The following is a 27310-nucleotide window of genomic DNA, read 5'->3' on the forward strand; positions in this document are numbered from 1 at the left end:
TAAACCTCTGAATAAAAACAAATAAGCAAAATCCAATTTATTTTCTTTACGTATTGATCTAAGAACTGTAATTATCTCCGAAATGGTATGTCCGGTACCCCCCCATTGTTCAGCACAATTGGTAGCATCTGTTGCCGCTGTGTGTTGCTCTCCTTCCTGGAAGCCACTTCCTCGCATTGAAGCCGCTGGAGTCGCCCCGGAGACCTCGGTGAGTTAATGTTTCTATATTAGTGCTTCTGCAGCCCTAAGTTCATGAACTGTCATGTTCAGATATAGTTACCCCCCCCCCCCCGCCTTCGTGGGCGACTGCCTCGCCTGTTTGCCCCTCTGCCCCACTCATCATCCCGCTGTGTTTACAAACGCAGGAGGAACAAACCGATTATTAAGCAGCAAAGCGTTTTAGCGTTTAGCACTATAACTTAAGCATTGTGTGCTAGTTGTAGCACGAATGTTGGATCGATAGTTTCTGGCGCATGGCAAGAAGTAACAGGCTGGAAACCAGGCTGCTGGACTCTCCCCCCCCCCCTTTACTGGGGAAGGAAGCCTCCTCACGCCGGGTGTAAGAGAGCAGGAGCTGCAGGTGATTCCCTGCTGGGGGGGGGGGGGGGGGGGGGTAAAAGGGATGCTGCAAAAGGTGTTTATTAAAACAAACACAATGAACATGTTCTGTTTAATGTTGGTAGGCTGTCACGGTTTTTTAAAGATGTTTTTGAAGACAATCATTTTCAGGTTTTAAATAAACATCAAAAGGTGGCATCGTTAAACTGCTTAAATTACCCTTAATTATGAGTGTAATACAAAAAGGGATTTCCATCAGCTATAACTGTTAACGTTGACCGAAAAATAAGAAATGATTAGAACGTGGAGTTTTTCTTTGGCTTGGTTGGGTCCCTGTGAAGTAGAGGGAGTCCTCCCCAAATCATCAGCACTAGCATATCATCAGGTAGTGGTTCCTCCTACGCTCGTTAGCTCCAGAATGCTAATGTCATCCCCTCGGCCCGGGTGAGAGCATTTCACTGCTGCAAAGAGCTCAAAGAAAGTAACTCCGGTATTTAGCGGTTAGTCTGCACCGGTGGGTTTCTCAGGCCAGCAGTGTGCTCATAGTGCACGTTAGTGCACCAGCAGTGTGCTCGTAGTGCACGTTAGTGCACCAGCAATGTGCTCATAGTGCACGTTAGTGCACCAGCAGTGTGCTCATAGTGCACGTTAGTGCACCAGCAATGTGCTCATAGTGCACGTTAGTGCACCGTCAATGTGCTCATAGTGCAGGTTTGTGCACCGTCAATGTGCTCATAGTGCACGTTAGTGCACCGTCAATGTGCTCATAGTGCACGTTGACGGTGCAACGGACAACTGGATACCGTTTTCAGCCTGAAGATATTGTTTTCCATAATTAAACCGGGAGCACCAAAGCAACAATAATAATAATAATTGTTTTTTGGTTCATCATTCCTTGCATTAGAATGAAGAAGACCTTTGCTTGTATCTTTGCGCCCCCCCCCCCCCCCCCTCGTGTTTATTCCTCTGCTCATGGATGTCCTTGTTAATGAATAACCGACAGAATCAGCTTCTGCCAGTGATTTCTTTGTTGTGCACACGTTGGTCCGTGCGTTGCGTGCATTATTAATGATTTTCTATACGCTAATGTTGTTGTTTCCCGTATTTCAGAGACCACTAAAGGTGCGAGTCTCCTGAAGTCGCCTGCTACATGTTCACTGCATCCCTCACTCGGAGAATAACCCAACGAGACTCCGCTCCAGAGAATCGCCCTCTTGGACGCGGCTCGGCGTCTCTGTTCTCAAATGGCTTGCTGTCTGAAGGACGAGCTGCTCTGTTCCATCTGCCTCAGCATCTACCAGGACCCCGTTAGCTTCGGCTGCGAGCACTACTTCTGCAGGAAGTGCATCACCGAACACTGGAGCAGGCAGCAGCATCACGTAACGCGGGACTGTCCCGAGTGCCGGAGGACCTTCGCCGATCCTCTCCTCTCGCCGAGTCTCAAATTGTCCAACATCGTGGAGCGCTACTCGGCCTTCCCGCTGGACGCCATCCTCAACGCCCGGAGGAGCTCCTATCCCTGCAAGGACCACGAGAAGGTCAAGCTCTTCTGCCTCACCGACAAAAGTCTGGTGTGCTTCTTCTGTGACGAGCCGGCGCTCCACGAGCAGCACCAAGTGACCACTATTGACGAGGCGTACGAGGAGATCCAGGTCGGTAACGGGACACACGCGCACGCACACACACACGCACGCACACACACACACTGACGGCTCATTAGAGACGGGGAAGCTGACATTTTCTTAAAACCCGTCAAGAGGATGTGCTCATTCACCCCTTTGGAGCCGCCCAGACAGTTCAGGCTCAGTCCTCGGAGCCGCTCTACTCATGCGCTTTGAGAATTTAGCACTTTTTTCACGACTACCTTTGCTGATGTAGACTCTCGAGACTGTATTTACTGCCCCCTCCCCCTCCCCCCCCCCACACTCTCTGAAAGCCCTCATTACCTCATTCTCATCTCTGAGTTCTTTTGGGTTTCATTTTTTTCGACTGTGACTTTTTTAGGGTTGTTTTTTTTTTTATGTAGGCAATATGCAAAGGTTATTTCAAATGGCCATTTAAATTCTGAAAGTATTTTATAGAAAATATACCCAAAAAAAATGCAACTCTGATAAATCTAAGGCTCTGCATTTCACTCCCGGTGAATTTTGACACCAATGCTTGCTATCAACAGAATGCTTCCATGACAGTGACTATGAAGATATGAGCTCACTTGCTAATCTTGATTTCATGTGGAGGTAGAAATACACCGACATGTATTTTCCACAGTTCAGTGTTTTGTTGGATCATTCCCACTGAGCCCAAATCCAAGAACTGTGAAGCAAAGATCCTAATCTCCCCCCCCCCCCCCCCCCTTTGCTATGCTAAGAAACAGATTCCCGTCTAATTTCATGCCGCCCCTCTCGCTTCCCAATGACGGATGTTCAGATCAGGGTGAGCTCGGATGGGAAATGGACCGTTTGATGGTTAATATTTACTTTACAGCACACGGGTCCGAGTCGGTGTCAGAGTTCATCGGATTCTGTACATTGAGTTTAACGTCATAATTAAATGGTTGTTCCGCGTCCACATAAAATGCCCCCGAGTCTCTTGCAGGAGTGTAACTCTATTCTTTGCTGCAGTGCCCGTCTCGGGGAGCAGCCTCTGTTCCACTTCCACATCTTCCACTTCCCTGGCAGCGTTTTTGAAACTGGTCCTTTTAAACGCATGTTTATATGAAGAATACTGCTGAGTTATGAACGGCACGTTGGTCCGGCCCCCCCCCTACCCGACTTCCTCTGAGGGTATTGTAGGATAATAGTCCCGATGGTGGCTCTAAATACAGAAGCCATACATTTGAAACCACTTAATATGCATAACCTTGATCAAAGCGCAGCCATATTCAGACTGAAATGTTCAGATGGTCTCAGCTTCAGATTCTGAAGTCATTCCCCAAAGGTGTAACCTCGCCAGACGTCGTTCAGGTGAATCATCTCTCTGCTGTTGTTGAGTCAGAAGCAGAGTTTCCAGGAGGATGAATTTATATTCCCCATCCGCAGGAGTCCTGCAGTGGTCGGTCTGTGGCAGGCTGTGAGCGCCTTAGCCTGGCACGTCACTCCATTCACCTCGGCCTCTGAGACTTGTTGGTGTGTTGAGAGCTTTACGTCCTGCTGCTTGACGTATCTGTAACACTCTAACACGCCAAGGGCCCGGCCATGCCGGGGATCATTGCTGCACACGCATCGCAGCTCTGCCAGTCAGTGAGTGAGTCATAATCAGATTATCAGATTTATACATGTGTAGATTCCTGTCGCTTTAGTTGTCTGCTATTTCTCTGTCTTCACTTTGAACTCACTAAATCCAGTGAGAACCAGAGAGCTGCACATTCTTATCTGCGCATCCTCCTCTACTCGATGCTCTGGCGAATGATACCTTGTGTTTTTGGTGCATTGATGCCATGTTAATTAGAGATTAGCTGTGTCGCTGTAACCCTGACAGGAACTGGACAGAACTTTGCCCTTGATCTCACCACCACTGTGACCTAAGGTTTGCCGTGGACTCCTGCAGAGCACAACTGTCGCCGCTGCACCTTAACTGTGATGATGGAGACTGTCGGTCGTCTGTGTGCGACTACAGCTTTGCAGGCTTAGATGGTGCCCAAATAACCTGGGGGCTTGGCCTGAATCTAGAATGGCGTGGAGAACCCCCCCCGAGACGGCGTCGCTGTAGCGGCTGTGCAGCGATCCAGCTCTCACTAAGCCTACCGGTGAACGATGAAATGATGAAGAGCGAGTATCCGAGTCATCCGCACGGACCTGCCGTCCAGCTACGCCCGAACGCTGCCCTGGATCAATACGCTCCGCTGTCAGGCCTCAAAGTCAGGCGTTGACTGTAGGAGAGTATCGACGCGTTCAGAAAGGGCAGACGGAGAACGGCAGCTTCGGAGGCGTTCCTGTGGTAGCTCCTCTCTCTTCCCCCCCCCCTAGTTCTTCTCTCTCTTTTTCTGTCCCTCTTTTCTCTTCTCTCTCTCTCTCTCTCATCCTGCCATCACCACGCATGGCCGTGCTTACTGCAGTAATGAGTCAAGGGCACCCACGACTGCCTTTCCCCCCCCTGTGGCTCATTTCAGCCAGCCTTCCTGTTGCAGCTCCATCTTCCTCCCTCTTATTTCGTTTGTCTCTCCAGCTCTTTCGATGCCTTTCCATCCGTGCCTCACTGCGTCGTCTCTCCGTGGTCGAGGCACGCGCCTCCATTAAATGCCACGGATCTTGTTCGGCGTCCGACATTTCAGCCAAACAACAGCCGGAACACGAGCTGCAGTTTGTCCAGTTTGGCTGCCAGTCAGTTTGGGTGACAGAGAGGCAGCTGTCGTGTAGAGACCATTACCGGGCTTCCATATTGCATTGGATTTCACTGAGTAAACTGGAGACTTAATTCATGTCATTGAGCCACAATTACAGGTTTCAGGACAGAAATAGCCTCTTCCAATGAGGTGTGTTGTGCAGATATGTAATTCTCTCCCACACCAGATGAATGCTTCCTGTCTGCTGTATGACATCAGAGGCTGGACCCGAGTCTTTCAGGTTAGACCAGGTACCGCTCTGAAATCATCGTTAAATGAAGGACCGGCAGGGAAACGTCTGAGGTAGCACAACCCTAAAAAGTGCTGGATATCAAAGTGGAGACAATTTCAGGTCTTAGAAAATGTAAAAAAAAAAAAAAAAGCTTCTCGGCCTCGCAGTTTTATCTGTCATTTGGGTATTTGGGAAGATGTGAGCTGCTGCAGCCTTGAGATTCTGCCTTCTTAGCTGCCTGATGAGCTGGGATTAAAGGCAGATTATTGGTCATTGTTCTCAGTGGGCGGGGCTAATCTCCTGTCATGCCCTGCAGATGATTTAATCAGACGGGCTGCTGGTCGGAGTCTTCAGTCTCCGTTCCAACCAGCCAGATCTGATGGAGGCTTTCCTGTCGCTGGGACGGAAGCAGAGAGGGACTTGCATCCCTCTGATCTGAGGTGAAAGACTAACAGTCAGTTTTGCCCCCCCCCCCCATCCAGTGACAGATAAGATTACCTCATACAATAATGCTAGAAACGGATCTTTTAAATTCCTGGAACTGCCGCCAGCGTCTGCAGGAACAGTCTGTTATAAACAGACATCCCAAAAGTTTGGGCTGAGTGAAAGAGGAGCGGAGACGCTCTTTATTTGGTCAGACGGCGCTGCTGGCCAGCTGTAGCCGACGAGACGACAGCCGCAACAGAAACGCTTCTGGACCGAGTCGAGGTACAAAAAGCCGTCATCCCTCCTGTACGCGTTGGGCGTGCCGGGACGACGCGGCGAGCCTTCTTTCATGCGCTGCGTGGTTTTATATTAAACGCTGACTCCTTTAGGTTTTACTAATCCTAAGAAGCGTTTCTGAAAAGATGACGCGAGCCTGTCTTTGAGCTGAGATTGATGTTTCACAAGCAGCACGTTTGCTCTCTTTACTCTGAACCTCTCAAATGTCCTCTCTTGTGGTGGAGACCCAACCCGGGTTTGTCTTAAATAGCGTGTCCTGCATCATGTTTATCCATCAAACTGGACGCTTTGAGGCCCGTTGGTGCCTTTAAAGTCTCCCTCGTGCGTTCCTAATGCCTCACGACACACTCTAAAGCTCAACCCTTTATTTATGTTTTTAACAATTCATGAGTGATTTTATGTTCTGGATGGCGGTATTAAAATGGGCATGCATTGTTGGTTTTTTGTACATTTGCATATTCTGTGCCCCTCGTCGCTCCAGAAGTGGAGCAGTGGCCTCTGTGTGCATTCATCATTTACACGACGTGTCCTATATTCAGAGGACTGGAGGCTGCTGCCAGCATCAGCGTGTTGCACACCATCCCCACTGTTTCTACCAAACGTGTTGTGTAAAACGAAAGTTGGAGACATTTGGGGGGGGGGGGGGGTGTCACGTGTGATCTCGAGATCTGAGCCAGCATCAGTCACACAGAACTGAATACTCTGTCACAGGATGTCTCGAATGTTTTTCTGTCACATCCTGGACGATTCTCTTGAACTGTCAGGTGGTGGTTTCCATAGAAATGCTCAGGAATTAGATTTTTATTTTCTCTGTGCAAATTTAAGTATAAATATTAAACGTGTGGACTGAAATATGTAGTTGATCATTTTAAAAATCACCAAAAATGATTTGCTGGTTTTTGGGGTTTTGGACCCTTTGTATGTAAGATTAAAGATTACATTTTATAGGCCAAATACCAGAAACTCTTATTTTCATTAAATATTACCATGTTACTGATTTGTCTGTAAAAAAGTCCATAAATACTTCTCACTTGTCATCACTGTTATGAAGGAGGAGGCGAAGTTTGCTCTCACACTTCCGTTTTAATCAGTTGACTAGTTAATCTTTACAGCGATATAAACTGATCTATCAAACAACAACTCGGTTGAAGCCCGATGAAATCCTCCGTTGTCCCTGACGACAGCCGGGGGTGTGGCCATGTGAGGCCCACAGTCAAACCCTTCTTTATTCATAAAGCACATTCACACAGTTTGCTGTACAGACTGTTCCCGTCTGCCTGCCTGGGACAGATGTTGGAGGTGATGTAGTGTCTCTGTCCTGCAGCTTTCAGCCCCCCCCCCCCCCCCCCCCCCTGCTGATACTCGGGGAAAGAAGGCACTGGGAGCATCACAAGTTCATTTTGATGTCTCCAGAGTTCACAGCGTGAGGCAGCACTTTTGTTTTTCTGGTTTTTGTTTCTTTTCACACGTTAAAACTATATTTGGCTGATAGTTTTACTACTAAGCAGGAATCTATCCTCTGTCGGCCCGTCTGAAAGTCTGATTGTGTACAGAATCACAAAGACTGCGCGCCCAGAGGCCATTACTCAGCGTTCTGTTGTTCTGTTGCATCAAAGACGAGAAAATATGTTTTGAAATACTACACCGCTGAACTGTTGCTTTTATTTCGGTGTTTATATACTCGCAACACTTTGAACCCGCAGCAGATTATTTGGCGTGGCTGCTCTGCTTGCTGTTTGTTTTTTACCATTTACAAATCAGAAATGTTGACGTTTCATCTCCCTTTTGCAGTTTTATTGACTTATTGTTTCAGGAATTATGAGTTTGGGCAGGGGTGGATTTTTTTTTTTTTTTTTTTTGCACATTCATTTGAACTGATTCAGTCTAGATACCAAGAAAGTAAAAGATGGATTGTTGGCATTTAGTTCATGTTGATCACTCTGTGAGTGAATTTTTTGTTCTCGAGTGGATGATTATTTGGGACTTTAATTTCATGCTAGATTCATCGTGCGATTGTGTGTTCTGCACCGAAGCTCCTTCTGCGCTGAGCCCAAACCCGGCGGTTTGATTTTAAGACCAGGACAGAGTTGAACTGACTTTCATGCCAGCCTAAAACAAACCAATTAACTAAATGCACCAGACTTTAAATGCACCATGGTGATTGATCTGATACTCTTTTTCTACCCGTGCATAAAAGGAAAGACTAACCCTACCCTAACCTTGAGCTGGACGGGCATATTTCAAGCTAATTCCGTGCTAAATCAGGAGGAGCTCATAAAGCTCACCCCGACTGTGATGCTGTGATGCGTTCACTGCTTTGTCAGTGTTCGGGGTCCTATTTACGCACCCCGTCTGCTGCCTGCAGGAAATACGCCGTCAGCTCGGTTGTGCCAAACAGTCCTTGCAAAAATAAATAATTTGCAGTACTATACATTGCGATATTGTCTGCTCTGCTGGGGACGCCAGTCTAATGAGGACCCGATGAAAGCTGCTGTTTTCCAAGCAGCGTGTCCACATTCAACATGTCCTCCAGTCAGGAGATTATTCTATTTTTATTTCCTGTCATAGGTGCATGTGGGTGAATTCTCTGGGAGCCAGGCCTGCAGTGTGTGATGACGTTCTCCACCCTGTAGGCTTTTTATTATTCATGCTGTGACACTGCGTGTTGTTTTGTTCTCCTCTTCATCGGGGCTGGCAGCTTAAAGCCTAGAACGCTCTCTGAATCCCGAACAAGCTGCTGAATGTAATCAGACTCGGCCGTGAGGAACGTTGGAGGAATTTTCAGCACACATTCATCGGTTTGTAAAAAAAAGATTTTTATTCCTTCTATTTCCTCGTACATGTAGAGCTGCCAGCCTCACAGAGGAGGAAGAGGATGAAGGGAGTGACAGTGTGAGATTTAGAATCCTTCAGCCGTGACCTCCATTTCCTTCACCTTGAAGTCCTGGGGAAATGTCATGTCAGACTTGTGTTGGCCAGATGTGACGGACAGGAGAGAGAGAGAGAGAAGCGTCCACACACTTACACACACACACACACACACACACACACTCCTCCTGTTCCTGCCAGAATTTAGTCTTTTGTTAGAGCTGGTTCGTGTTGCGTCCCTCGGTTGATGAGGGGGCAGCGACTTTTTAAAGTTTCGCTGCCGATGTGCAGCGGGAGCCTGTTTTGTCTTCGCCCTGCCGGTACCGCTCCGTCTCTGTGTGTGGGAGAGGCCTTTGACCCGCTGCAGACACGAGTGGCGCGATGAGGCGGAGAACCTGCTGAGCCTGCCGCACTCCTGTCATTATCATGGAGAGTCACGCTCCACCTCTGCACCAAACATTGTCCTCCACTCTGCTTGTCATTTAGGAGGAGCCCCGATTCCTCCTTCAGAGCAGCACATCGTCAAAGTCACACGTTTTCTAATTCCCCGCAAAAAGATGCATGGATTCTTTCTTTCTCCTTTTTTTGATTTCGTGTGATTTCCCCTGTTTAATTTGCAGAATAGATGGTTAAATGGTTGGGTCAGTGGAGACCTAGTTTTACATTGGCTCATCACCAAAAGGTTCTAAATTGTTCTTGGTATCTTTATACACCAACCATGAAAATAAAAGTGAATCTTGTTGAGTTGATTTGTGTTTTTAACAGATTTTTGGATCCGTAAATTGAGTTTTCAATGATAACAAACGGCAGCCATTTCAGGACCTCCTCGCTGGAGGTAGAAATAGATCCTGATCCTCCAATATGGAAAATCCTTTTTTTTTTGTTGATAACTGATTAACTGCTGATGATAAATCTCCTGCTGTAGGTCTCCAGGGTATTCCGATGGTATTCCTTACTTTGGCATTATCCGATTCCAGTCATGGAAACATTGCAGCAGCCCGTGGTGCCGTCTGTGCACGGGGACAAAGCGAATGACTCATCTCACAGAGATAGAGTGTTTGTTCAGAGTGTTTGGGTTTTAGATGTCAGCAGGAGGTCGTTTACATCCGTGCTGTGTTTGATTGTTGCTGCAGACCCGTGTATTTAAACTTGAATGTAACGGCACCGTCATGGTTTGCTTGTTTTACTAATCACTAAGCATAAATACTCTGCACTGTTTGTTTGAATAGTGAGATTAAATATCCAGTCGTTTCTGAGCTGCAGTGGCTTTTTCTACTTCATTGATTGTGATAATAGAAGCTATTTGTCCTTTGCCTCCACGGAGATGATTGCTTTTTTTTTTGCTATGACATCAGAAGTTATCTTGGTAATTTGCATCAGATTTCTTTATGTGTTGAGGAAATTTCAAAAGCAAACAACTTGCTTGAACTTTTTCGAACAATTTGTAATCATCCATTTCCTTCGTCTTTCTCCACTCAACACAAATAATTTTTATTTTTTAGGAACTGACTAATTATTTTATCAACTTGAAAGAGGAGCTTGCCTGATTGGCGTATTGCATGCAACTAAACCCTTGCAGACGGTACTCTGCTGCTGTGATTGTGGTGCTAATGCCTCATCTCAGACCTGCTGGTTGTTGTCTTCCGTTGTGTGCAGAGGGAGATGAAGGAGCAGCTGGCCACCCTGCAGGACAGTGAGAAGGGACACACCGAGGCCCTCCACCTCCTGCAAAGACAGCTCACTGAGACCAAGGTGCTGCAACATTTCCTTTAGCCGCGTTTCGGTTGGTCCAGGAGCCGTTCTTCATCTCAATAGGCCGGCGGCAGCAGATCAAGCCTCAAAACTAAAACGCAGCCACGAATTATTCATTTGGAATCATTTCTGAATAATGATGATCATTTCTTGATTAATTGATTTTAGTTAGAAAATGTGAATGAGACAGTGATGGTTTGTTTTGGGTTTTAAATTCAAACGGGTAAGTTGGTTTATTGACAGTTCGACACCTTTGAATCAGCGAATAATGGGCATCCACTCTTCCGTTCGAAGCCACCCCCCACCCTCAGACACTCCCCCTTTTCTCTGTCCTGTGCTGACATCAAAGCTATTGACCAGGAAATGGTCTCACAGACAGCGATGTGCAGCAGTCAGCTGGTATTTGTCATTCAGGAAGCGCCGTCCTCTTCCTCCCGGTGGTGCGCCCGTCGAGCGATGTCACAGCAGCATCCTTCTTCCTGAGTTCTGCACTGCGGCGCCATCGGCTGCCAGAGCGAGCCACGCCATGTCTGTCCATTGACTTGTTTTGACTTCTAGATTGCAGCCCCCCCCCCCCCCCCACTCCTCATTGGACGGGACTGATCTCGTTAGGCTTGCATCCATTTGCACTGAGTGGTCTGCCTGGACGGGAGCCACGCGGTGACTTTATTGATCTCTGATGTATTTAGGGAGCTGACAATGAAATGTCACTCTGCATTTTGTTCTTATGTGGGTACGTTTGCAGTTTGTACTTCCTTAATGTTGTTTAAGCGATACGTTGCCATCTTATCCTTGCACTCGTAACACTATTGGACTCGTGAGGGACAATTCCGATGCCTCGCCGTATGCCGACCATTGAAGCTGCTTCTGTTGTTTCCGCTCTGCCATCATATATCGTTCGCTCGAGCGGCTCGGAGCGATTGAGCCGGCCTCACACTCCGGTTTTAATCTTTGGCCCGTGTGTGTCTCGGTCTGAAGCCGAGCCGTTGTTTCCTATTCACATGCCCACCGTAGCTTCGCACGCTTCCCTGGAAGGCCGTCAGCCTCATGTCTCCAAGGGTTGCAGACATTGTCTCGGTCCCAGCGCGGCCTGCTGGGCCAAATAAGCAGACGTGTCACTGACGGACTGATTGGTGGGCTGCTGCCGTCTCCTCCGTACCATCAGTTCCTGTCTATATAATAATATTAATAATAATTGTGAGTCTGTCAATATCCTCCTGGGACCCAGCCCGCCAGTTAGCATGTCCTCTGTAATGGACAAATGTCCACTACGGAGGACATGCTAACTGGCTGGGTCTCAGGAGGATATAAATGTCGCCGTCCTCAGCTGCTCTAGAGAATCCTTGGATTCATTTTAAATCTGTTTATGGACATGAGTTTAATTTTTCTCTTACGTGACGATTGATCAGGACATACGAGGGTTCAAACGGTGTGTTTATGTATTTCTGGTTCAATGTGTTTTTGTTTGTTTTGTTTTTTTCTTCTCTGTAAAATGGTGTGAATCTACTTCATTTTCTCAGGGCGTGATTGTGCACAGTCTGTTCTCAGAGAGACACAAAAATCTATACATTGAATCAATAACGGAACGTTAATGTAATATGAACACAATTTAGAGCACTGACCTGTATCTAATTCAGTCAACTCGGATGAACTGTACTCTATAATCTATTTCATGGCCCCGTAATGGCGCTTCCTCTCACTTTCCTTTTCAGTCCTCGGCCAAGAGTTTGCGCGCCACCATCGGCGATGCCTTTGAGCGCCTTCACCGCTTCCTGCGCGAGCGCCAGAAAAGCATGCTGGAAGAGCTGGAGATGGACACGGCCCGCAAGCTGTCTGACATAGAACACAAAATCCAGCGCTACAGCCAGCAGCTGCGCGACGTCAAGGAAGGCATCCAGATCCTGCAGGAGCGCCTCAACGAGACGGGAAGGCACGACTTCCTGGAGGGAGTAGCGATCACGTCTGAAAGGTGCCCAGAGATTTCATGAACCTGTCCCAGCGCTCAACGCTGCAGCCCAATGAGAAAAGAGCTGAGCTTTAAATTCACTTGCTTCAAGAAGGATGAGGTTTTTATGAACGCCTTAAATCCTCCATCAACTCGCTTTATAGCTGAAATATTTGCTGTCGAATGTTTTCAAATTAAACAAAAAACAAACCTCACAGCCTGTTCAAGGTAAATGTGAGGTTGCTTAGATTTAGGAGCAAGTACGGATTTGAGCATCAGCTAATCCCTGAGCAGATGGTGTGTTAGTCCTGAAGTAGACCAGCTGTTATGTTTAATCTGGGAGGAGGGCTTAATTGAGCAGTTTAATATCTTAGATTAATGAGGTTGAGTGTACAGCTAACCATAATCACCGAATCACGCGGCCCAGCATCATTTTATACGATAAGGTTTGCTGGATAGAATCCTGTCCGGGTGACGATCGGCTCATTTCACTCCGCTTCATCCTTCATCCTGACGTCTCGTGTGAAGGAGTGCAGCGAGCGGATGCTGCAGGTTGAGCGGCACCTCCTCCTCCTCCTCCTCCGTTAAACATTCATGTCCGTGACTGTAGAATGTCATAAGTGGACCCGCTGACGGTGTGGCGCAAACAAAAGGGCGTGTCATTTAGAAATCTGCTGTTGATGTGTTTATTCTACGTCTCAGGATTAAAGGGAAGATACACGAGACCAACCTGACGTACGAAGACTTCCCCACATCCAAGTACATGGGTCCCCTGCAGTACACGATATGGAAGTTGCTCTTCCAGGATGTCTCGCCAGGTATGTGAGCGTAAATACAACATGCTGCTGCTGCTGTTGTTGTTTACATGGGTCAGCGAGCAGGCGTTAACCAGCAGCTGGCTAGCTTAGCGTAGCATCAAAGCTGGAAACAGTATACCGTACATAGATTTGTCCAATAGGAAGGAGCTCCTCCTACCCTTCTGAAGCTCAATAGTCTTCCTCTTATATCGTGTACATTTCTTCTCTTGTTGCTTTGGCGACCTCGACACCATGCTGACCTCCTTTCTGCGTGGGACGCTGATGTCATTTAAAAAACCCGCGCAAGGATGATTTCCTCATTCTCACTGTTTATTATTTATTCACGTTAAACTCTAGACGGTGTTTTTTTACCACCATTGGCTTGTGGCCACGCCCGCCATCCCGCCCTTCATGCCAGACAGACGAATGACAGCGTAGCCGGCGTCGTGGTTAAAACCGAGCCTGAGGCGAGCGTAATCGTCTTAGTGGTGCTGGTGGCGGGACGTCTGATACCGTAGAAACTGGATTCTACGGCTCCGGATTCAGGAATTCTGGGATGTCTTCGGCTTTTGTTCTCTCCTCGGATGAATGATGATGGCCGGAGCCGGAGTGCAGCCGTGCCCCATCCGTGATTGACGGCGTTAAGGGGAGCACTCCTCCCTCCGTCTCTCAGCCATCGCTCACTCACCGGAGATTATCCGGAATAATGTGAGGAATTTTTCACTCCCTCCATCAATTCTTCCAATCGAGCTTGCTGCCTGCTGAGGGGGAGGCCAGGCTGGGTTTTTTTTTTTTGCCGTCCGTTGACTGGCTGCCAAATGGAACAATTGATTGCCATCCATCACCAGCAGCTGGTAGACATGAAATAAAGACATTCCTCCCATCATTGTCCATCCCTCGTTGTCACCGGGCAGTTAGTCGGGAATATCTAGCCGATCCCGTGTTCTGCTTTCCTCCCTCTGCAGGAAACGCGGAACCTCCCCTCACGTGCACGCTTGTTGGTTTCTCTGTGACACAACGAGGAACCTGGGTTATGAAACTTTAATGGCTGGATCGTAACAGACACCGTTTGAGCCCCTCCCCCTTTCTGTTGCCTGGGCGCCAGACTTTTCGCCTCTTTTTACCAGAAGGAGCTGGAGAAAAAAAAGCCTTTATTTCCACTTTTAAAAAGCTGTTTCCTGCTAGAGAGCAAAGAGAACGAATATATATTTTTTAAAAATGGGTCATTCTGTTCTCGCATTCACACTGGCTGCACAACTCGGCGTTTCGCTGTCCTGACATTTGATTGGGTGCTCCACGTAAACAAGAAGCCGTCAGTCATGGTTGGCCTCGGGGCAGCGCTTTGATCACGTCCTCCAAAGACAGCTTCAGTGACGCATGCTGGTTTATTTTGTCCACATTTAATTCTCGGTTAAAACTCACCAATCTGTCTTCTGTGAAAATGAACCATTTGTGGAATTCAGCGTGTCTTTACTGGATAATTCACCGAGACGTGTCCCCTATTTACTCTGATGCGATGCTGTCCTGTGGACGCCGAGTGGCACCTAATCCCACCCTGTCGCTTCAATCCTGATCAGACAGTCATTGTGGATCTTTCTGCAGCTTTCTCTTCTGGCTCTAATGATTCGCTGTGTGCTGGGATTCCACCTTAAAAGCCTCTCAGATGTTTAGCTCTCACAGGATCAGACGGCTTGGTGGACGGCAAAAAGAACTGGACAAACTCCGCTTTATTTCATGGATTCCTTGAATGGACGTCATTCCATTTTGAGAGATGTCCGTTCTGTTTTTGCGTGCTTCCTGTTCTGGATCAAGTGTGTAAGCAAAGAGGAAGTCACATGTGTGCAGCCACACTATACTGAACAAACGCAAAAGCCCTTTGAGGCAAGTTTCTGATTGAGTAAATTTACCAGTAATATAAATAGACTTCGATTACTTTTTATGTATGTTGATTGTATTAAGAACCTCAGATGACCTGCATGTCAAAACCAGTCAAAAAAGAAAACAGTTCTTCTGTGACATCATTGACGGAAGACAACATTTTCATTCTAGGTTTTCCAACCAGACGGGTTTATATCTTCTCATCCGCTGCCTGCATGAAGTCTTTTCACAGGGATCGGTTCATGACCTTTTCTCCACCTCGTTGTATTTACTCTCCGCCTCAGCATCAAACTGTTGACACAACATCTGTGATGACGAAGAAAACAGCCACTAAGAATGGCGCTGCAGTCCTGGCGTTCTGTGCTTATCGTGACGTACGGATGTTTGCTTTCAGCTGGGGGCCGGTTCGTAGCGCTATTGAGCCCTTAGCTACCGTTTAAAGTACGTTTCACGCCACTGAATCCTCCTCCAGATCATCGGAGCAAGCTACGACGCGGCATGGATAAAGTACTTTATTATATCAAAGCTGTGTTTCTTTTGCATTGAGCCGATTTGATGCCAAGCCGCTGCAGCAAAAACGAAGGCGCTAAGCTACTGAGACAAAATGCAGCTACGCTAATAGCGCTGCTGCTAAAGGCCGACTTGTTTCTCTCCGCAGCCTCAAGTCAAACCAATACTTGCTGACGTTTGTCTTCGTGTGGTTGTCTTCCTCAGTGCCGGCGGCGTTGACCCTGGATCCCATCACAGCCCACCAAAGACTGATCCTCTCGGACGACTGCACCATAGTGGCTTATGGGAATCTCCACCCGCAGCCCCTGCAGGACTCCCCGCGCCGCTTTGACGTGGAGGTGTCTGTCCTGGGGGCAGAGGGCTTCGTGTCGGGGATCCACTACTGGGAGGTGATGGTCTCAGAAAAGACCCAGTGGATGATAGGCGTGGCCAACGAGACGGTGAGCCGCAAGGGCAGCATCCAGATCCAGCCGAGCCGGGGCTTCTACTGCATCGTCATGCACGACGGGAACCAGTACAGCGCCTGCACAGAACCCTGGACCCGCCTCAATGTTAAGAGCAAGCTGGAGAAGGTGGGCGTCTACCTGGACTACCACAAAGGTCTGCTCATCTTCTACAATGCCGACGACATGTCCTGGCTGTACACCTACCGAGAGAAATTCCCCGCAAAGCTCTTCCCTTACTTCAGCCCGGGCCAAAGCCACGCCAACGGCAAGAATGTGCAGCCGCTGCGAATCAACACGGTACGCCTCTAGGAGCTGCTCGCGTCTGAGATCACGATCGTCCCGAATCCATCAGAGGTGAATTCACAGGACGAGTGGACGTTTAAGAAGATGAGTAAAAATAAGGTTTAACAAGTTGTTTGGTTCTGTTCGGTTCAGAATTACGCTCAATGTGTCTATGAAACCTGCACCGTCTTTTGCGACTTTATGATACCGGCCCGCGCTTGGGCCTCATTCCACGTCTTCAAATGAGAAGATGGCACGAGAGACAGAGGGCCGGTCTTCTCAACAGGCTCCAGGTTTGTCAGACGATGTATAGTCGACTTAGCTCTGTGTGTGGAACATGATTCGGTTCCTTTTTTTTTTTTTCGTCCAGTAATCTATACCCGGAGGTTTTCAAGGACTTTCTTCTGTCTGAGGCCGTGGTTTCCGTTCCCACTGCAGGTCCAATCCATTTGAGTTTTTCATCATTGGAAGGAAATGCGTGTGTCCGAGCGAGTATTTATGCCACTAAGAACAAAATAAGGAATCTCTGTCCAGCTGTACCTCGCGGAAGGAACGTCGACATCTGGAGGTTCGGAAATATGCTGCTATTGTTGTGGTAAAATCTGCATGTATGTAAACAGATTATCCAAGATTAAAAGGTCTAAATGTCTGATCATGCTGGCTCCTGCTTAATTTTACCATTCTTAGTTCTGTCAGTTAAATGACGATGATGTCTGTCTACAAGTATAACTTCTCAGATGAAGTTCTGAAAGGTTAGAAATGTATCATTGATCAAAACCGCTAAAGAGTCGGTGGAATCGAGCTGGATTCTGTGAGAAATGTTGATTATCAAAGGAAACGGAGGGCGGCTGTGCGGAGAGGTGGATGGCTGCTGCCGTGTTGCATAATCACAAAATCACTGATAATCCACGCAGGTTTATTCCCCCCCCCCCCCCCCCACGTATCTCCAGTGTACAGACACAAGATCTGCAGAGGCATCTCTAAGAGGCTCCAGTTGCCCAGCCAAGTCCAGCATACTGAGAGGTGTGTGTGTGCGTGTGTGTGTAGGTGTGTGTATAGGTGTTTATAGCCTGCTTCAGATATAATTTTAACATCTAGTTTTGCTTGAGGAATCCCATCTGGCTGCTAAAATAAACCTGTGCAGTGACCAAGAGTGATTATTCCAGAGCAGATCTTCGGTAACTTTACAACAGTAAACAAAAACAATCACTTTGGTCTTTGCCGCTTTTACGTGTGTGTGTGTGTGTGTGTCCTGAGTCCGTTTAACAGGAAATCGGTGCGGCGCCCTTGTTTTGTAAAGTGAACCTCCAGTCTTTGCAGTATGAAACAACTGAGGGTCAAATGAGCTTGGCCTGGAACACTGGTAAGCATGCAGCTTACCAGTGTTCCAGCATTCCTCAATTTAGTTTCTGCACATTGTTCTGTTTTCAGGTTGGTAACATGAGTCACAGAAAGACATACCTCCCAACCAACAAGTTCCCTATCCTCAAATGGGTACTATAATGATTAAATAGTGACTTCTTGATACATAGAATCTGTCACGGTCTGCAGTTTCAGATCTTTTTTTAAATTGCTGCAGGGTTAACCCTCCCCAGGCCTATAAAACTCTCCTTTAAGCCAAACCCTGGCATCAGTATACTGAAAGGTCGTCACGCTACTGTTTAGCAGTCTTTCTCGGTGTGTAGCTGGAACTGAAACACTTGCTGGAAGCAGCAGGGACATCTGCCTCTGCTTGTCGGTACCTGCTTCAGTTCAGTAAAGCGTCATGCCAGACATTTTCCCTGACGTGTGCCGAGCTCTCTCAGCCCTGCTCATCCATCCAGCGGAGGGGCGGGAGGTTCCTGCGCTCTTTCCATTACTGCTCTTTATTCTGGCAAAGGCTGAGACCCAAACATGAGACATAATAACTAAAAAAAAGAAAAAGATGGCCCCCTGTGGGGGAGCAGCAGCTTCTATCCATTTGTCATCTGTAACAGCTACACTGGAGAATATGGCCATACCCAGAAAGTCTGTCTGTCTGTTTTGCTTCATATCCGGCTGTTTTTCTCTCACACTCCAGAGTAAGGGTCTTGTTGCATCACGATTGCGCCTGCAGCTCTTTCATGTCAGACTGTGTGGTTTGAAGGAGTTTTTTTTCCCAGCAGACCCACAAGACAGATATCTCCACATCCCCGGCTTTGATTCCGAGTACTTTCCTCCCCTGACTCTCGTTATGACTTTTTCCATTTCCAAGGTAAGGCGTCTGTGATAAAGTCACTACGGTCCCCTCTTAGAGACCCAGATCTGACTCTGATACGCGTCACTCCGGGCAGGATTGAGAGGTTTTTCATCTATTAAGTGATGGGAAGCACAAAAAGGAGAGCTCAGTTCTATCACCTACAAATAGGGAAACATGGGCCACAGCTATAATCCTGGGACATGAACAGATTTGAGGTTTATGTTATCAGGTTAAAGATTACTCTGGAATAATCATTTTCTTTTTAAAATAGGGACAGGATTTGATCCATTCTAGCAATGAAATATTTTTAAAAACAAGTCTTTCCCAGTTGTCTCTGTCCCGACATCAAATGCAGAATAACCATACTGCTTTATTAAATAAATAAAAAAATATTATTTTATTTTACATCAGGTAGTGTCGATGAGATAAAAGCATTAAATATATAGTTGTCACATTTTGCACAAAGATTTTAAATGTTTGGTTGCACATTCAAACATCTTTATGTTGCTCCAGAAGCCCGTTATAAGATTTGCTTTTTATTTTTATTTTAACCAGATAACTTCTAAAATAAATACCGCTGCTGGAAATCTGTACGGTGCAACTTGTCCCGAGAAACATGAATGATTCCCTCAGATAGGAAGAGAAGAAAGGTCACATGAAGGTCAATCTGGGATCATTTATATTTCTGGGAGCAGCACAAATATGTTTGAATAAAACAGTGTTGGGAAGGAAATTATTTATTTACTAGTAGCCATGACATCCTCACCAAGCGAAGGTCCTGCCTGTTCTGGATGTAACAACTGAAACGTCCATATTTCATCATGGTGTCGTCATAAAACAGACAAAACCCACTGAGCTCATTTCCCTTTGTTCTATTCTCACACACACGTCAGCAGAACATGTCGTCTCACAGATGTGAAGCAATAATGACCTTTCAGTGCATCAGGGCAGGCCCAGCGACCCCCATCCTGAGACGACATCTCCCTCAGCCTTGTAAAAGTACATGTAAATATACCTGGACAAATATTTCTTCTGTCTGAAGGAAGAGGTGAAATTAGAAACTCCTTTCCTTTCATATTTCTTAAACTTTATGTCCAACATTTTGGAGCCCCTGAGTTTGAATGTCAGACCCTTTGAGTTGTTGCGCTGGAGCGCCCTCTGGTGTCGAGCCGTGTCCCAGCTCTGGACCGGCTCCAGTACCTGGTACCTCAGGCTGGGGGGGGGCCATAGCTGCCCGCCTGCCCCGACATGAGTAGAACTTGCCTCACTTCCCGAGCCCGACAGGGTTCTTCTGCCACATTGACTGTGAATTGCCATTGTGTGAATGTGGGGTGTGCTTGGCTGGGCCTGTGATAACTGGCGACTTGTCCAGGGTGTTACCCACCTCCACGCCGGTGTTTGATGGAATAGCTTCCATCTACAATGTGTAGCTGTTATTAGCCTTTTCCTGTTTTTACGCTAACTGGTTATCTCCTCGTTTAACTTCAGACAAGAGAGGAAGAGTGAAATGTTTTAAAATATCGGTTGATGGAAGAAGAAAAGGAAGAGCTCGGCTTGAGAATACAAATGTTTTCATGTTTTCACATTCAAGGCGAGGGACAGAAGTATTCTCTGCGTACGTTATACACCCAGTGAACTTCCACCATGACCGATATTAGATATTAAGGGGGGGGGGGTTCTCTTGTTGGGGGTCAGCAGCTGAATTACAGAACACAAACAGACAGAGGTTTACCCTCCAGCTCACCCAGGATTTATTTGAACGTTACTTTATTCAGGGCTCGTGTGATGCAGCATCAACACGTTACTGGTTAACCCATTGTCTACTGGCAAATACTTCCATTGTTCTGCAGTCTCTGAATAATGAAAGTCGTCCTCCAGCTCAGGTTTAGCGTCTTTCTGTCGCGCAGGCCTCAACCTGCCTGCTCGGGACCTTTCAGCCGTTTCCACGTTTTGCTCTCGCGTGAACAGGAGCTCAGATTGGGTTCAAATGGGGTCTGTTCAAACCGCTGTTGACCTGCTGGTGGTACAGATGCAACATGTTTCTGGCGATCCTGCAGCAGGACGCGTCCTTTCCGTGTCCCCATTTGCTCCTCACCAATTGGATCTTATGCAAGACTTTGTGAGCGTTGGATTCGTTGACTGTGTTTCGAAATAGATGAAGCTAAAGCTCCGATGCACGGGTCTAACAGAACCTCTATGGTTCTGATCAGAATAATGTTTACACTGAGGTTTAGTGGCAGGACAAAGATGGCGAACACGGCCACCAACGCTATCATTACATTCACCCCCAGGCTGGGGAAGCCCCACCGTCGCCCCACCCCGCCCCGGCTCCTGTATCCTGAGTCCGTGGGGTCCTCGGAGCTAAACCTCACACCTGGAGCCGTCTTTGTCCCGTCCTGCTCGGGTCCTGCAGGCAAACACGTGGGGAAGGCGATGCCAAAGTCGCCATGGTGACGTGCAGACACCTGTGTGATGTTCCGGGAGCCCGCTGTGTGAACGCTGCAGCTGCAGTGTGTTGTCTCTGGGTCAACATGGCGTGCTGCCGCTGACACCGACATGTCGGGGATCACAGGCTTCCAGAGTACCGCCGGCGCTGCAGCACGGGCCGGCCAGCGACGCTCGGTGTCGGCGTTCGCTTCAAGTCCACGTTTTTCTCTGCGTGGCCGCGCCATCGGTGCACGATGACACTGCGGTCTTTGCAGACGTGAACTTGTGACCAGGGCGAGCGAGACGAGGGAGAGGAAGGCCGTGATCCAGCAGGGACTCAAGGTGCTGGACACGGGGCTCAGGTGGTTGGGCAAACATCTGATCAGGGAGTTGGTTCTGCGCAAACAATCGTTGGCCCGCACTTCCTCCTGCCTCCAGGTGACATTGAGGGCGACGACAACCCACAGCGCCAGGCAGCAGAGGTAGCTGACAACAGGAGACGCAGGCCCCTCTGGGTTGTTGCTGTCTTCCTCCTCCTCCTCCTCTTCCTCCTCCTTGACAGTCCCCTGTCCAACATAACGTCCATCACACAGCCGTTGGGTGAGAGCCTCGACAGCGATCAGCGGGGCGGTCAGCAGCAGCACCATGCCATACGTGTGGCTGAGGAAGAGCAGGAACCGCAAAGCGATGACATCACTGACGGCGGTCGGGTCACTCAGCCAGCGTTCAAAGATGCAAAGGAGAGTCAGGAACGCTGGGGAAGAAGAAAGAGAGAGTAGCAGAGAGCCCACATTAGATCAGAGCAGCAATTCCCATGAACATTCGCACAGCTTGGAATTTTCATTCCATCTGTCCGCATTTTGATGATTGTTCTTTTCCCTGTTTTTATTTTTTTTAGGGCCATCAGGGATTCTTCATGGAGGTACAATCAGAAGATGACTGATGTTGATTGGAGAATGCATTGTCACATATTTATGATGAGATTATATAATTTGTGCGATGCAAACACAAAGATATTTATGTCTAATTGGACTATTGGATGTTATTTATTAGCAAAGTTGGTTCCAAATGACTCTTTTTTTTAAAGAGTTTTTTTTTTTTTAATATATGAATATATTTTCGTATTTGAGATCTAGAGCCAACCGCTTCCTCTGGAAGAAATACAAAAAAATGCACCATAATTACAGAATCAAGTATTCAGCGCAAATAATATTTGATTATGTTTAGAATTCCTGCTGCCCTGCATGAAAAGACGATCAAGCAGAAGAGGAAGTTAGATTGGATGACCAGGAAGTTATTCCTTTCGGCCCCCGCTGGACAGACAGGATCACTCAGAGGTACGTCAACATTTTCTAGACTTCACGAGTGAATGCTGAAGAATTAATTTCCTCATTTCGGTCAAGAGGAGGATGGTTTCATTATTTATAAAAAATAAATACAAATCAGACATAGGTTTTTTTCTGTATTTGTCTCCTTAGTAAAATTAGTAGAGTAAATAAATATAGAAATGAAGTTTTTTGTAATGGTAACTACGTTGGAGGGAAATACTTTGCGTTATTTGCTATGTGATTTATTTTACTTTACTTTATGCTGTCATATCTTTTGTAAAAGTTATGTGTGATGGATGCCATTACATCACATCACATAACAATATAATATAATGAACCAACCAAGTGCTCAGGCTCTAATGTGCTCAAACTATAACGATTTCTTTATACAATTCTTCGTATTAAAAGGCAAAAAGGCCACACCTGAGTCTGGGTTATATCAGGAATTGATCCTATCCTGGGACTCACTTGTGACCAGGAAGTCGGTGAAGATGAGGAGGCAGCAGCAGCAGAGGCTGATGGAGCTGCGGGAGGCAGCCACCGCGGGCAGGAAGAGCAGACTGACGGCCAGTTTACACACGCACAGTCCCACCGATCCTTCCAGCACGCCATCCATGGCTACAATGAAAACACGCGCGTGTGTATCAGCACGTGAAGAAACTGCACCTTTTGCCTCGGGGTGGAGGTCCTCAGGAATGCCAGGCACTCTGCTGACACTAACTGTCCTGCTTTTCTGTAAACGTTTACACGTCAACAACGTGCCTTTGCATGAAGCTTTCATTGTCGGTGAATGTTTCTGCTCTGTGGCTGCAGATCAATAGTTTTATTATTGACTTTACTCGTGAACCCTGGACCAGTCGGCTGTCAACGGTTCGTCCTGCTCTGAACATGTATTATATTTAATTACATTTCAAAACACATTCAACAAATGGCTCGTCGCAGTTTCTCAATCCAGTCAATATTAGCTTCTCCAGATCCGGTGGAATCAGACTGTTTTGAGCATGTTTAAAAGCAACACGTTACCTGTGTCACATCGCTGCAATATAAAAATGTAAATTACACGTATAGGAAAAAAAATGCTAATCCAGGTGGGGAAACTGCAGAGAGGTGCATAAAATCCTACCTGGAGTCAGGAGCCTTCAGAGCAGCGTGTCAGTATGAGCTTCAAATGTTTCATCTGCTCGCTTCACCTCCCTCTTTTGCTCCACCCTAAAGGAGATAATGACCTCCTCCCTCCTCCTCCTCTCCACCTCCTCCCAGGCCAGGTGCAGGGAGCATGTGCGTTTGAGAAGGTGTGGCCTTGTTTGTGCAGACGGGAGAACCTGTCGAACAACTAACAGAGAAATGAACCTGCTGACAGCAGCAAAACACACAAGAGGCATGTTTGATTTAACGGCGAGCACACAAGCCGTATTACCGCTACGTTGTTTGGGCTATTATTAAGCAGGTATCCACTAATATACAGGCAGTGTGTTCCACGGGGCAGGATTAGAGCGTCAATCACAGAGCGGTGAGGCAGGGCTGCTTATATTGACAATGAACCATTCATTATCGGAATAAGAATCATTGGTGTTTCCCACTGATCACCCATCATTGAGGAATGATAAAGGTTGTTGTTTGTTTTGTTTTTTTGCATTCAATGTGAGTGTAATTCTTTTTATTATTATTATTCATCCTAATACGTTTTAAAAGCCACCTGACTGAGTCGGCTTACAGGTGGGGCAGATTAATGGGCGTGGCTCATGTGTACCTTGGGCTGGTCCCAGCAAAAGGTGACAATAATGTGTAATGTTATCACACAACACGATGTTCCGAGGTGCCGTGCAAGGCGACACGCAAAATCCTCCACGCGCTGCAAAGGTTCTTTTTTGTTTTAGTGCTAGTTCCAAAGAATAGCCGAGCTGCTCACGTTCCCATTTGAGTTCCTGAATACAAATATAGTAAACCAGACATGTTCTTATTTTAGAAAGCCCAAATAATCAATAATAATAATCAATGTGATCCGGTTTAAGGAGCAGAATCTGGTTTTGTTGAATACTTATTTGTAATTCTGTCTGTATTTGGAGTGTTTCTGACCTTTCCCTACTGCGCAGGCCGGATTTGCTCCTTGACCTGCTTGAATTCAGAGGTGGGCCCCAGTAATACTGGTAAAAGGACTTCCGTCTCTCTCTGCTCTGCGGCTCGCTCATTGTAGGACGCGCGTTGTGACTTCAGTCCTGCAGAGGTTTGCATTTGGGTTTCAGCCTACATTTGAATGTGTGAGCATTATTTTGTATGTGAGGCTGCGGGTGCGGGTAGGAAGGGAGCTGGATGTGCAGGGCTGAGCGATAAGCGGCGTTCGTTCCCCAGAAGACACGCCTACCTGCAGGTTAAAGCATGAAAGCTACACAAGGAGTTGCTACTAACATCACAGCGCTACCTGGCAGAGAAAATATTCTTTATAGTAAAAGCATCTCCAAATAAAAATAATCAGACCAGACATTTATTTTAGGCCAAGTTTGAGAAATATTTACTCATAAAATTGCCTTTACATTTAAATATATGTAGATGAAGCTTTTGGAACATTCTCAACATACGAGCACACGTTTTAGAGGAGCAGCCCCAGGAGTGTTGCCAGATCTACGATGTCCAATCACAAATGTGAGAGTTTCCTGACACGTTTATGGCTGAACGACGTTCAGTTGACCTTGGATGTGACCGGAGGTACAACACGGAGCTCTCTCCCTCACCATCCATCCGTAACAGCACACAATCAGGATCGACACATCCGCCTGCAGCCATTATAAGCCTGCACATGCTGGACTTCAAGCCTGACCTCTGACCTCTGATGCGAGGGCGACCACAAAGTTCTGGAAGGGACCCTGAACTAAACCCCAAATCATGTCGGCTCGGCTGCGCGAGTGTGAAGGCGCTGAAAGAAGTGGGCCAAAAGCCCACAGGATGACATCTGGAGGTCATCTGGAGGTTTAGTGCTCTAAAGGACCTTTCACATGAGCAGCTGCTTACGGGCACCGTTAGGGCAACTTCGGTAGAACATTCAGAGAGGGAAACATGTCTGAATCAAGGAGGTTGTGCAGAGATAATATATCTTTGGGAGAACATCCAGTCTCTGTTTTGTGGCCACCAGAACCTCCTCTGTTTTCAGGCTGGAGTGTTTTGAGAGTTCATTCAAGTGTGATTCACTCAAGAAGTTCTCACATTTAGGACTGCATGCCTGGATGCCTTTTAGTAGCTCGGCATCTACTGCAGAATCTTAACTCAAGCTATCATCCTGTCCAAGGGAAAAGTAACTCTTTTCACTGTGTCTGAGTTCTATTCAGTGCGTGAACCTGCAGGTTCCTCCAGGTTCTGCAGGTCTCTGTCTCTGATTCAGGGAGACTGTGGGCGTGGCACAGGGCTTAAATGTTACTACCAGCAGTGATAAACTTACTTTCTTGAAAAACTTTCTTATGTCCATTGTTCAGCCCTCCGTTCACGTCCTAAAGCTCTTTTATTATGCTCTGTGTGCTTCAAACACGCTGCAGGGACCGACAATTAGCGCGGTCACAGGGAAAACGTGGACTGGATTTACAGTGATGTGGGCATTCTCTATAGGAACAGGTGGAACGTGTTCTCTAACTTGCGTCATGAAGTGAGGGGAAACAGATTCATGATCAGATTTAATTAAATGATGACAGGTTATATGTTTTTAAACATATATTCTGGCGGCTTTAATAGAATAGAGAATTTTGGTCACTGAACAAAAAAAAACAACCCAAAATTATTTAGGGGGGTTTAAGAATATTTTAGGGGGGCTGGAGCCCCCCTAAAATAGGCCTAACGACGCCACTGCAGTCCATCATTAGAGCCTCTGCTTGTGGGGCAGCAGTGCCATCTCCTGCTGAGGTAAGCACGGGGCAGATTAACAATCTGAGAGGATTACGCTGTACTCTCCCCACATGACCGCCACACACACACACACACACACACACACACACACACACACACACACACGCACGCACGCACGCACGCACACACACACCTACGTCATCATCATAATCAGTACAGCGCTTCCAAAGATGACAGCCGCATTCCCACAAATCCTGCTGACTACATTTTCCGAGCCAGTTGGGTCTGAATTCTAACAGCAGGCTTTTTTTTTTTTTTTTTTGAAATTCTTGTTAGTGATGATGCCAGTAAGAGACTGTCAGCCTCGCACGCGGCGCGCACGCAACTGCCGCTGTGCAGGAATGCATAGAATTAAACGTGAACTTTCCCCTGCACATATATGCAATGTGAGTCTAAGTCTGCAGCGTTTAAAAAACACACAAACACCAGAAAATGGGTTAAACATCAAGCCCAGCTTCAGCTCGACTGCAGCACCCAGAAGTGAACAGCAGGCGACCCGGAAGGTTTGAAGCGCGTCTGGGAGCAGAAGAAAGATCCGATCCGCGAGGAACGGGAATATTCCTGCTCCGGTTCAGGTATGTCGGAACATTATGCAAATCACCTGCCGGCTTCGAGGCTCCTTTCTGGCACGCACCTCTTCTGCGTCATTGATTATGTGTGTGTGTTTTTTTTTGCAAAAGTTGCAAACCTAGAAGAGCATTTGCAGCGCAGAGATGCTTTTTTTTTTTTTTTTTTGCGTGATTTCCTTTCTCCAGTCGTGGAGTGGAACCTTTGATTACGCGGCGTGATTGTGTGGATTTATGGCTCCGCCGCTGCAGAGCGTTCAGCAAATGCACGATGATTGTCGTGGGAAGTGTCAGGCGTTGTGTTTTGTTTTTGTTTTTTCTCCTCCGCTTCAAGCCGGGCTATTCAAACCTGCAAATCAACGTAAACAATCGTTGGTCCGCGTAATGCACGCAACATCTGCCTGATCCCGGCGCGCCTCCGAAGCGTTCCATCACAGCCCCGGATTACGTGCGGGGGTCTGCAGAATATGGCGTCCGTTGCTTATAAAAATAAGACGGGGCTGCCATTTTTGTTTTCCTTTTGTCTGATTTTTTTTTTTTTTTTTTTTTTAATAAACTGTCTGAGAACGTG

General features: G+C 47.1%; 1 protein-coding gene across 1 annotated transcript; it reads left to right on the forward strand.

Annotated features, from left to right (window-relative positions):
- The first annotated feature begins 1802 nt into the window (after positions 1-1802).
- On the forward strand, positions 1803-16947 carry trim62.1 (tripartite motif containing 62, tandem duplicate 1). Its single transcript, XM_068742408.1, has 5 exons — positions 1803-2210; positions 10359-10454; positions 12167-12423; positions 13102-13217; positions 15789-16947. The coding sequence occupies exons 1-5, from the start codon at positions 1803-1805 to the stop codon at positions 16337-16339; spliced, it is 1428 nt and encodes a 475-aa protein (XP_068598509.1). The 3' UTR covers positions 16340-16947.
- Positions 16948-27310: the final 10363 nt, after the last annotated feature.

The sequence above is a fragment of the Brachionichthys hirsutus genome, chromosome 8 (genome assembly GCF_040956055.1).
Source record: "Brachionichthys hirsutus isolate HB-005 chromosome 8, CSIRO-AGI_Bhir_v1, whole genome shotgun sequence".
Taxonomy (NCBI): domain Eukaryota; kingdom Metazoa; phylum Chordata; class Actinopteri; order Lophiiformes; family Brachionichthyidae; genus Brachionichthys; species Brachionichthys hirsutus.